Source organism: Aquarana catesbeiana, linkage group LG02, assembly GCF_042186555.1.
Source record: "Aquarana catesbeiana isolate 2022-GZ linkage group LG02, ASM4218655v1, whole genome shotgun sequence".
Classification (NCBI taxonomy): domain Eukaryota; kingdom Metazoa; phylum Chordata; class Amphibia; order Anura; family Ranidae; genus Aquarana; species Aquarana catesbeiana.
The window spans coordinates 687,833,648-687,845,917 of record NC_133325.1 but is presented as its reverse complement, the minus strand read 5'-3'; the positions used below and the strand labels follow the sequence as shown (position 1 = coordinate 687,845,917).

The 12,270-nt window shown below is 42.7% G+C and overlaps 1 protein-coding gene and 3 non-coding genes across 4 annotated transcripts; all 4 read right to left on the bottom strand.

Annotated features, from left to right (window-relative positions):
- Positions 1-1,027: 1,027 nt before the first annotated feature.
- RPL23A (ribosomal protein L23a) lies at positions 1,028-10,075 on the bottom strand. Its single transcript, XM_073616788.1, has 5 exons — positions 9,918-10,075; positions 7,939-8,119; positions 4,337-4,513; positions 4,072-4,141; positions 1,028-1,087 (listed from the first exon to the last, which is right to left on the bottom strand). The coding sequence occupies exons 1-5, from the start codon at positions 9,940-9,942 to the stop codon at positions 1,073-1,075; spliced, it is 468 nt and encodes a 155-aa protein (XP_073472889.1). The 5' UTR covers positions 9,943-10,075; the 3' UTR covers positions 1,028-1,072.
- Positions 3,669-3,732, bottom strand: LOC141130724 (small nucleolar RNA SNORD42). Its single transcript, XR_012242486.1, has one exon. It is a non-coding gene; the product is annotated as a small nucleolar RNA SNORD42 (small nucleolar RNA).
- On the bottom strand, positions 4,211-4,275 carry LOC141130725 (small nucleolar RNA SNORD42). Its single transcript, XR_012242487.1, has one exon. It is a non-coding gene; the product is annotated as a small nucleolar RNA SNORD42 (small nucleolar RNA).
- On the bottom strand, positions 7,573-7,644 carry LOC141130729 (small nucleolar RNA Z17). The gene has a single exon (XR_012242491.1). It is a non-coding gene; the product is annotated as a small nucleolar RNA Z17 (small nucleolar RNA).
- Positions 10,076-12,270: the final 2,195 nt, after the last annotated feature.

Below are 12,270 nucleotides of genomic sequence, written 5' to 3'. Positions count from 1 at the left end.
ACCCCCCCTATCTGCGAATAGCGCTGATAAAACAATGGTAAAGTGCCGCTAAAAATAGCGCCGCTTTACTGCTGACGCCCGGGCCGGCTCTGTATAAAAGGGGTCTTACTTTGATACTCCTAAAATCTAGTGGAACCAACTGCCTTCAGAAGTCACCTAATTAGTAAAGTCCACCTGTGTTTAATTTAGACTCAGTGTAAATACAGCTGTCCTATGAAGCCCTCAGGCTGGGTTCATACCTATGAGAAACTGGATGCGGTTTCTCAGCATCCAATTCGCATAGCAGGAGAATGTGATCGTCTCAATATGGAGCCGGTTCACATATCTCTGGGGTGGCTGCGGAGCACGCTGCACAGAAACACTGTGCGTCTTTGGCTCCGTTTTAAGGCCGAATTTAGGCAGAGATTCAGCCCTGAACCAGAGAACAGGGACGCAGAGCGTTCCTGTGCGATCCGCAGGCGGTTCCAGTGTGAACGGAGCATCAGAGGTTTGTCAGAAAATCTTACTGAACAAACAGCATCATGAAGGACAAAGAAGACACCAGACATGTCAGGGATAAAGTTGTGGGTGAGTTCAGTGTCACCACTGGTAGCATGAGACGATACGAGTTTTCAAAAAATAGCTCTTATGCCATACATGGGTTGAAATTTAGCCAGTTCAAGCAGGGACCAGACAAATTTTGATCCATGTATGCCCACAGATGTTGTACAGAAGTCAATCTACCAACCAATTTCTGTACAACCACCCTGTCAGACTTTCCCTAGCTCGATCAGTGCTGAGCTAAGGAGTTAAATGCTAAAAAGTCTGAAAGAGACAAGTAAAGCTCTTCTATTGCAGAGAACACACCACACATTTCCATTTTTTTGAATGGTGATCAACAGGGATTCTTAAGTGATGACCCATAGACCTTTTATATGTAAAGCTCACGTTGACTGCAACAACCTTTTTTGGTAATCTTGCATCTATCTGGCCAAAGAGCTTGGCAGTTTTGGCAACCCCCAGTGATAATAAAAAACAAACAAAAAAGTGTTTTTAAAGGATTTATTTCTGTACAGAACATGCGCCAGCAGGTTTAGATGATGCCAATCTGTAACAGAAGAGAAGATAATGTATTAGAACATGCATCATAATATTTAAGACTACCAACAAACTCAAACATCTGAACAGTACAACACAGAACACACAAAGCAATATGCAGTACTATATAGAAGCTACAGGCAGTCCCCGAGTTACAAACATTTGAATTACATACAGAGGGAGACAACAGGAAGTGAGAGGAAATCTACCCCTAGGAGGGGAAATTCACTCCTGTAAGTTATCATGGGGAAAAGGTGTATCCATTGAAGGTCTATTGCCAATCATGGTTTCCACAACAAAAAAAAAAAAAAAACACACCTTTCAAAATCCAATTGTCACAGGAACAGAAAGTGTGAGGAAATCTCTTCTGAACAGAGGCACAGACAGCAAAACAAAAGTTAAGCGTGTTAAATCCTTCCCTATGCTATTTAAACAAATTATGTGGCTGGAGTGGCACTTAAAAAATGTGCCTGTTTCAACTTGCATACAAATGCCACAGACAAACCTACAGAACCTCTCATGTTTTTAACCCCGGTAGAGCTGAAACTAATAGATTATGAAAATGGTAATAGATTTCATAATCAATTAAATCAGCCAGTAACAATGGGGTTAAAAAAAAAAAAAAAAAAAAAAAAAAACTAAAATGAGCCTTATAGTACAAAAAGAGCAAATAATCACTACTGTAAATATTACTTTCAGTTCTACAGTAAAAAAAATGAACCCCTTACAGTAGTGATTATCGGCTTTGTTTGTACTAAAGGGCTAATCTTAGTTTTTTTTAATCCCATTATGTTACTAAACGTCTTAGACCTGGTTCACCTCTGTTTTTTGATGCTTTTTGCAGAACTACACTACAGTTCATTTGTATGGTTTCCTATGGGACACGTTTATATATATATATGCTTTTTTTTTCAGCCACTGTGTATTTGGAAAGGGTCAGGGACTTTTTTTTTTAAAAACGCAAAACGGTGCTTTTTTGGTTCAATATACTTTAATGCAGAAGCTGCAGAAAAGAATGTAATGCGTTTTTGCAGCAATCTGTTCTTAATCTACCCAACAAATTGGCCAAACAAAATGCAAAAAACGCAAATCGTAGCAAAATCATGTGCGCAAAAATCAAAACGCAAAGCAAAAAGCACGGCAGAAGCAGATCAAAATCAAAAATGCATAGGTGTGAACCGAGCCTTATTCTGGCCACACCAATCAATTTTCAGATGAGAATATTCAGACGAAAAATCTTTGTACATTCGCTGAAAGAATATTTGAAATTTTGACTTGTTTTTAACATTGTTTTTTAAAAAAATTTAATTTCTGAACGAAAGCCACATATACCATCTGAAAATGCCTTTGACCAAGAAGTTTTCTATTTCTAAATTTTCCCATCACTGTGGTTGAAAATGAACGTCGATTTGACCCAACTAATGATTAGAAAATCAAACAAACGTTCTTAAAATGACTTTTTTGAAGTAAGGCTTTTTTTTTTTTTTTTTTTTAACTAAAAACATTTAATCTCTGAGTCTGATAATTTACCAGATTCACCCTTTAAAAGTATATACAGTATATCTCCTCCAATAGTATATACAGTATGTCTTCTAATAGTATGTACAGTATATCTCTTCTGTCTTTTTTTTTTTTTTTTTTTTTTTAGAGTGAATGAGATATTTTGCTCCCTAACCATATAGATGGTTATTTATATTTACCACTGCATAGAGATCTTTAAGAATAAATTGCCTTTTTTTTTAAACTTTACATAATCAACTAAATTATACACCACACTAAGGTTATTAACCAATTAATCGAAACAATAAAATCGGCCAACTAATCGATTATGAAAATAATCGTTAGTTGCAGCCCTAAACCCGGGGACCGCCTGTAATCCACAACAGCCTTTTGTACCGTAAACTAAAGGTTACGGTTGTCTTAATCCGAACACACCACAGAACCGAACACCCAGAACGACCGCATTTATTAATTATAGGCAGCATTTTCACAACATAGCTTTGTTTGGACAGAGATAGAGACCCTTGCTGAAGATAAAACCCACGTTTATGCTGTGCATTGCTTAACATAACAGACCTTAAGGGTCCTTTCACATGGGACAGATTAGTGATGATCCACCCCCTGAACATCCGCTTGCTCAGCGGGGATCGCTCTGTTGATCCCCGCTCTCACCTATGAGGGGGTGGGGGGGTGGGAAATCGGATGAACACGGACCGTCTGTCCGTGTTCATCCGATACGCTCTGCAGAGGGATAGAAAAATAGGATTTCCTCCGTCTGCAGAATCGGACCATAGCGTGGACGGATGATATCGGGTGTCAGCGGATGTTCATTCGCTGACACCCTCTATCCCACAGGGATGCATGTATGTCCGTATATCATCCGAAAACGGATGGATGAAATACGGACAATAGACCATGAACACAATCTTCTAAATGTATAACTGTACAGTACAACAACCCATTCCTAAACAAAGATGTACTTGTTGATAAACCTGAGTCATAATACTGCTAGAATATTTATTTGGACAATGATGTGCCCATGGCCAGAATTATTGGCATGCATTTTAAATGGTGTACAAATCAACCTTGCTGTGCATCAGTGGTTCCTTTGATCACATCAGTGTATTCAGAGAATAAAGTTTACATCATTTGCACAGTGAATTTTATCAAAAAGATCTGCTGCATGCCTTTTGCTCTTCACAATTGAAGTAATGAACTCCAGCATTGCAGTTTCATACACACCCACACTGGAGTTATATGCACTGGGAAGGTAGAAACAGGTTCATTTTAACTGTTCCAATATCACTTGACTGCAGCACCAGCCACCAACCCTACATAATAAATGTACATAGTAGATGTACCTGCTTACTAGATTTTAACAAGTAGTTGGCACAATGTAAGACAGTGGAGTAAACTGAAAGATCCACATCCAATTACTATCCCAGGTCACTTCTCACACCAATACTAGGAAAGTAGGCAAGCCATGAACTTTACCTTGTTAGCAACATCTAGAGCGTCATAATCGGGAGCAAGACGAACGTATGCCTTCTTCTCACCGTCTGGCCTGCAACACAAACAGAACTTCATGTTACATGTCTTCACACTATTGTGATCTTTTACACCTATCACCAACATGCATCAGTGGTTCCTTTGAACACATCAGTGATTCAGCCAGAATAAAATTTCCATCATGTGCATTTCCAGTCGAGAAAAGACCAAATTCATGTCTAGGCCCTTATTGGAGAACTTTGCCTCTTACCTAATGAGGGTGTTCACTTTGGCCACATCGATGTCATACAACTTCTTCACGGCTTGTTTAATCTGGTGCTTGTTTGCTTTGACATCAACGATGAAAACCAGAGTGTTATTGTCCTCAATCTTTTTCATAGCAGACTCAGTGGTCAGAGGGAACTTAATGATGGCATAATGGTCAAGCCTAAGATAAAGAACACCATGTTAGTTATAAATATCCACTGCAATATTTTACAACTTCAACAGTCACTGGAGGTCCTGAAACCCACACACACACACAGCGCCACTTGCCAGATCAATCATTTCAACTAGATTGTGTCCATGTTTGTAAAAAGCCATTCAAAAGCCCTGAGACTGCTGCTTCTTGTCTGAAAGGACGGAGACCAGCACCTCCATAGCAAGCTGCTTGCTGTGGGAGGGGCCAGGAGTGCTGGCGAGGGACCCAAGAAGGAGGATCCGAGCTGCTCTGTGCAAAACTTTTGCACAGAGAAGGCAAGTATAAGGTTTTTTTTGGGTTAAAAATAAGGACTTTATTATGACAAGTGGTAGTAAAGTCACAACTCAAACTAAAAAAAAAAAAAAAGCTGACAGGCAGTTTTTTTTTTTTTATGACAGACCCCCTAGAGGTCTCTGTCGTAAAATGTACCTACTGTTTGTCAGCAGGTTAGTGATTTGAGGAGCGCATGCACAGCTCAGCTGTAAAGCCTGCTCTGTGTGCTGCAGCAATGTGGCAACACCCTGGCCCGGTCATTCAAGCAGCTGAAGATACCAAAAGCCCGGAAGCAAGACCAGACTAACATGGAAGCGCCGGGGTCAGGGGAAAGCCGTGACAGCACAGTACTGGAGGGCTCTGTTTGCAGGCAAGTCTCATGTGTTAGTATGCAGAGCATGCTACTACATTAGGACTTTAACCCTTTCGCCACCAGGTCCGTACAGAACCTAACAGGCAGACTCTTGCCTGTCAGGTAAGAGCATTCGGGCGGCTCCGCTGCCACCCGATCGCTCACACCCTGGTACCGTCCACTCTCCTCCCCTTCTTGTGACCCAGAAAGCGCCATCTGACATCACTTCCGGGTCAAGCTCTCAGTGTCCCCAGCTAGCTCAGCCAGGAAATGAAGTTTTGCAGTGCGATCTGAATTGCAAAACATTTAGTGGATACAGGGAAGGCCCTGCATATCTCAATAAAGAGAACCTGTCACCTAAAAATAGTTACACCTAAGCACAACCCCCCCCCCCCCAGCATGAAAGTAAAACGCAAGCATCGGGGTGCCTACTCATGAAAACACTGATTGCGATACACGTTACATATCGCCGCAGTGAGAGCAATAATTCTAACACAAGACCTCCTCCGTAACACTAAACTGATGCCTATAAGGGGCCTTTGAAGCGTCGCCTATAGAAAATATTAGGTACTAAAGTTTGACACCAAAATGTGTAAAAAACGCAAAAAACAGCCCTGGCAGCAAAAAGGGCTAAACTTGCAGTGGGGCCCTTTTAAATTTACTCTCCTCACCCATCACTGCTTAATGCAGCAGATGAGATGCATAATGCCTTCTTTCCTTCAACATCAGAAGATGTCCAGCAGTGCCATCAGCACAGAACTGGTGGAAACCAGTGGGACCCAGGTACATCTAAGCTACTGTCCGGAGAAGTCTGGTCAGAAGTGGTAACAAGGCCACGCGACAATTATGCATGAACACATAGGAACTGGGGTGCAGAAAAAAAAGGCAGCAGTGCTCCGGTGCTCCCCCAGCCACTGTCACACTGAGGTGGGGATGAGATGAAGGGGGTGGCAGCAGGAGCTGGGACAGATTACTTGTTCCATGCGAAATACAGGTGGAACATGTAACATGTTCCAAAAGGTCATCTTACCCTTTATATATTTTTTAACCCTGGATAGAGCTTATGACAAAGGCAAGCAAGCAATTAGCTGAGATGCCTATCCACTGATACATTACATGCAAAATCACCAAAATATTTCTACAAAGGCTCCCACCAGAGAAATTCCTGCAAGTCATCCACACCTATATATGCTTAACCCAACTGCTGCAAATAGCCCAGGACCAGAGAGTTTTTATTCACTTGTGGCGTTTCTTATCACTTGAATGACCCTTTAATATGAATGAAAAACAAAATTTAATTTCAGCTTAAAAATAAAAGGATAGTACACAGGCAGGCCTCTAAAATATTATGAGCACTGATATAGGGACTGGGTCATCCGGTTTCATTTTGCATGACCTAAATAAGCAAAACATGGTCAAGAAGAGAAACCTTAAAGGATAAGTTCACTTTTTTGAACATGTTACATCTGCAGCCCCCCCTTTCCCCAGCAGTGAACTGGGGGGGGGGGGGGGGGGGATCTTCCCTCCTGCAGTCACTATTTGAAAACAGCACAGCTGTGCATGACTCCGCTCACACAGCTTCATCATTCATTTTCAGTTTTCTGTGAATAAATGCCTACAAGTACCATCAGCCATTGCAGCCAGCTTGTAGTTTTCAATGAGCTGCAAGGGTGCTGGTGAGCACCCTCGTAGTTCTTTGATTCTTCCTGCTCTCAGGTAACTGACAGCCGTGCTGAGAGTCTGTAGGAGCTTGACATTGCACCCACAATCTGCTGATCACGGGTGCAAGGCTTTGCAGGCTTGGAAAAATAAATATACTTTTTTTACCTGCAAAAGATGAACTTCTCCTTTAAGGTCCCTTACACACTGGTGCGCTTTTGCCTTGCTTTTCCAGGGCAACAAATGCAGATGAAAAATGTTCCAAATTAAATTCTATGTAACTGTTCATATACTACAGGTGCAATGTGCTTTCAAAAGTCCTGCATGGTGCATCTTTGGCTCAGTTGTTGAAAAGCCACGTTCCATTAAAAGTCAATAGGAACACATCAAAAGCACATCAGAGTGAAAGGGGCTAGAATTTAGCAACTGATATATAAAAAAAGGAGCTGCAGGCTCCCCTCAAAAAAATTAAGTCACCAGCTACAAATACTTCCAGCTCAGTTTGCTGCAGCAAGTGGGATAGTGTACCCATCAAACCCAGGTACCCGACAATCCCCACCAAAAGGTGTCAAATGTGGCAGGGGGGCGCTCGGCAGACAAGCTGAGCCCCCTCAGCTCCACCTTTTGGGTGGAGCTTTGCTTTAATAACTATAATTTTAGTCATATGCTCTTCCCTTAAGCTTATCTGAGGAGTTTTAAAAATTGACAATAGCTTCAAAGTCACCAAATTGTGGAAGTTCTGGGTACATCAGTAAGAAAAAAGTGCAATCATGAAAACTCAGTCTTTGATCGCTTTGAAAACATCATCTGTACCACATAACCTCCTAGCAGACAGAAGGTGGGGCCTCACTGTCAACTCAAATTTAGAGAGAGTGGTCACCAAAATAGGTGTCCCCCAGGAATCATTCCCTTTTACTGTCCTGAGCAAAACTCAAAATTTTGAATTTCTCAATTGCTTTCAGTCTTTGAGACAGTGGTCACCAAGGCAATTAAGAGACCGTGTGAATCTTCCCCAGTGACCAGTTCTAGGTTCTAACTTCTTTCCACAATACACTTTAAACTGTCTGTGAGGACTGCAAAGGCAAAAAATATTAAACTTAAAACATACTTGTTCCTTGTGGGGGCACTTTTTCTTGGGTACTTGGGTTGCCTCCTCAGCCTCAAGGTTTTGGGTCTCCGGAATGTAGGAGCGGTCCGGATCTTCTTCTTCTTGTGACTGTGTACTCCTTTTAGCACAGCCTTTTTGGCCTTCAGAGCCTTAGACTTTGCTTCAGTCTTGGCAGGGACAGCTAACAAAATGAGAACACAATGTGACATATTAATAAAATTACAACCAGGTATCCAACAGTAGATTGTTCAAGCATTTACAATTCATAAATTCTACACTTGTTCTGCTACAACACTTTTTTAAATTAAGTTTCCACCCACCTCTATCCTTCTAATGACCTCCATGCCCCCAGCGACCCCTGGGATGCGACGTTTGTACCCCAGGAGGCACCTAGAGCGCCGCATGTCACTACATTCAATAGTGAAGGCAGGAGGGGGGCCTTCTGGTGTGTTATCATTCGGCTGTACCGGAACCGGGAAGAGCGGGAGCAGCCTACCGATGATATTAAAGATGAACATGTGTTTGGGTGAATAGGTTTATTGTGGCCATCTTGTCAAAAGAAAAAAAAATCCTCTTTAACACAACCAAGTAGGGTCACACACGCTCCCTGAGTTCCTTCTCAACAGGGGCCCCATAGACTGATCCCCTACTGAGATATCTTCTGTCATTCCGATTATTTCCTCCAAACTTACTGTTTTAACGGTTTCCCAAAACGGTTACATTTAAGGCAAGCTGTGAATGATAATCGTTTCATCTTTGTGTTCTCAATCAAACTGTCCATCAAATGGCTGATCCTTATGGTGGCAATACACGCAACCATCTGATTGAACAATTCTTCACAGAACTGGATATGATTGGATCTTTAAATGATCAGAGAGACCAATACCGTGTCAATGATTGACTTCAAAACAGAACTGATTGATTTGATTGAAGTTATTCTGATCGGTGTGGATTGAAAATCCAGTTGTAGGAAAGTAGATCATTCAATATGATTGTTACATGTATGGTGAACAACCTTTTCTATTTTCTGATTGGACAGTAATCTAAATAAATTTGTATATAAAATCACTCCATGTATGGCCACCTTAAGATTTACTAAAACCTAGAAACATAAGGACCGAAACTACCCAATTTGTATCCAATCAAGAAGGCCCTTCACTACATAGTTCTGTTCAATCCAATCTAAAGCTGATTGTATGATCAGATTGTAGTGTGTATGGTGAGCCATGGGGCGATTGGACATTCTGCAACACATGTGTCTGGCATTACACTGGTCCTTTAAAGCCTACATTTTACATAAACTCACTTTGCTTTTAAAGCCAGTACAGGGGACACTACTGGCATTTAACCTGAAGAGTCCCTTGTGCTGATGTCGGCTGTCAGAGGTGAAATCCTCTCATTGAATCCATGAAATGTAAAGAACATCCCTTGTGCTGACGCTTGTTTTTACCTATACTTGGGGTTTAAGTTAAATGATTCCACTAAGAAAGGAAGACAGGCCGGTCAGGCTCGGCATCCACCAGAAAACCTTTCATCAGACCACTGATCTCCCCAATAGCCCCTTTTATGACGATCAGACATCACCGGTACTATAGAGGGCCGCAGCGGGTGAGAAGGGTCCGGCCTCTCCCCGGCCATGTGTCCCCTGTCAGTACAGCGCGGGCCCGGCACATCAGCACCGATAAGCTGGAATCACGTGGTCATCATACTTTGATCGCTTATAGAACATCCCGCGTACCGGGCCGGCCTGTACCATAGAGAGGAGGAGGGGGGAGGACACACAGCAGGCCGCACAGCTCCCTCATCATACACCGCACACGCGGCGGCCCATCCACTGACGAGCTCTTCCCCGCACACATGGCACACCCCGCCTCGCCCTGAGCTCAGGAATAGAGAGACGGCCTGTCCTGGCTCCTGTAAGCGGCCCTCCTCAACCTTATCCCCGGAGAAAGTCTCCAACTTCTCCCCGCAGCCCTCACCTTCCTTCTTCGCCTTCGGTGCCATCTTGGGGAAAAGGAAGAGCGAGGGGGTTCCCAAGCAATATCAGCACGGGCTCCAGTCACATGCTTCTCGCGAGAACACGCGTTGTCTCTGCAAAGCCTCTCGGGAGTTGTAGTCCGATGTGACGCCATGTTCTAATAACTTCCGGGGGAAGGAGGGGGGAGGGGCGTATGATAATCAGCGACTGACGAGCTGACTGTTGTGTGATGAGAAGTGAGAATAGCAGATACATTGTACTGATGGAGAGGGGAGGGTTATGGCTCCGCCCATTATATAGAATAATACACTCTTGTTGGGTTTGTACATCATAAATAGTGGGAGTGTGTTAACCCCTTCATGGCCAGGGTATACCTCCCAGCATTTTGAGATGGAAATGAGGGACGCCTACTAGCAAACGTATGTAGGCATAGGACACGCCCCCTGCCACACCCCCTTAAAGGAGAATTAACAAAAAAAGTTAATCAAATCCACAAGGGCTTTTTTTACCACTACGATTCCTTTATATTGGCTTTTAAGATGTACACATGCAGCAATTTAGAATTTGGATGAAAGGTTTAGCACTGGGAAACACTTTTTAAAAGATAAAATGTGCATTTTATATACAACTATATAGATCAGATCAAAATGAGGGACAAATAAGGAGGAAAGAGGGACAGAGGGACATTGCTCGAAATCAGGGACATTTGGGAGCTATGCCAGCGTCCAAACAAAACTTAAAGCCGTAGTAAAACCCGCTTGGTGATTGTTATCTACAGGTAATCCTATAGCAAGGATTACCTATAGGTAAAATGAATATCTCCTAAACGTGCATCGTTTAACCACTTCAGCCCTGAAAGGATTTGCCCCCTTCCTGACCAGGCCATTTTTTGCGATACAGCACTGCATCGATTTAAATGACAATTGCGCATCGTGTGATGCTGTACTCAAACAAAATTGACGTCCTTTTTTTCCCACAAATAGAGCTTTCTTTTAGTGGTATTTGATCACCTCTGCGTTTTTTTTTTTTTTTTTTTGCGCTATAAACAAAAAAAAATGACAATTTTGAAAAAACAAACAATATTTTTAACTTTTTGCTATAATAAATATCCCCCCCAAAAAAATTTCTTAATCAGTTTAGGCCGATATGTATTCTACATATTTTATACCCAATAAAATATGTATAACCAATACGTGTATATTGATTGGTTTGCGCAAAAGTTATAGCGTCTACAAAATAGGGGATATATTTATGGCATTTTTATTATTTATACATTTTTCACTAGTAATGGCGGTGATCAGCGATTTTTAGCAGGACTGCGACATTGCAGCGGACAGATCGGACACTTTTAACACTTTTTTGGGACCATTGACATTTATACAGGGATCAGAGCTAAAAAAATCCACTGATTACTGTATAAATGTCACTGTCAGGGAAGGGGTTAACACTAGGGAGCGATCAAGGGGTTAAGTTTTCCCTAGGGAGGTGTTTCTAATTGTTGGGGGAGTGTAGTGACTAGAGGAGGAGAGAGATCGCTGTTCCTGATCACCAGGATCTCTCTCTACTCCCCTGACAGAACGAGGATCTGTCTATTTACATTGGCAGATCCCCGTTTTGGCTCTCTGAGGAGCGATCGCGGGTGGCCAGCGGACGTCGTGCCTCCCTACAATGGCGGTGATTCGCACAGCCATGCCAACCTGCGGTGGCTGGTTGGCAAGTAGTTAAGAGATATTCTCTCTGCAATGAAGCCAGTTACACCACCAGTGTATGGTGCTCTGAAGGTCTACCATACCTTGCCAGACCTTCAGAGCGTGCTGGAACCGAGGGCTTCCATGCGTTACGTCATCGCAGCTCCAGCTAATCACACAGCCAGAGGGCACAAAACCGAAAGAAAGACCCGGGGGAAGATGTCAGCCCTCAGTGGTGATGTCAGCCCTCAGCAGTGATGTACAGCACTGGAGGGCTTTGTTCCAAGGTAAGTATTTCATTATGCAATTGCCTTACAGTTTTTTTTTTTTTTTTTTTTTTAAACAGCCACGGTTTACTACCGCTTTAAAGCAGTATTAAACTCAGAAGAGAATGTATTATATTGCAGATTAACAATTCTTAGATGTGATTGCTGCATTAGTTTTCTTTTTTAGGCTTCAAAGTGTTAGTGTATTTAAATCTACTAGTGCATTTAACACTACCCTCCCCCCAGACTGACAATGCTGCTATCTTGCTGTGCGGCATCACTAGGGTTGGTGTCACCTGGTGCAGTAAAACATGGTGTCACCCCCCCCCCCCCTCCTGTCTAGCCTGCCGATTGCCCTGTTTTGGGCTGACAGCGCACAGTGACGGGGCGCACTGCAAAC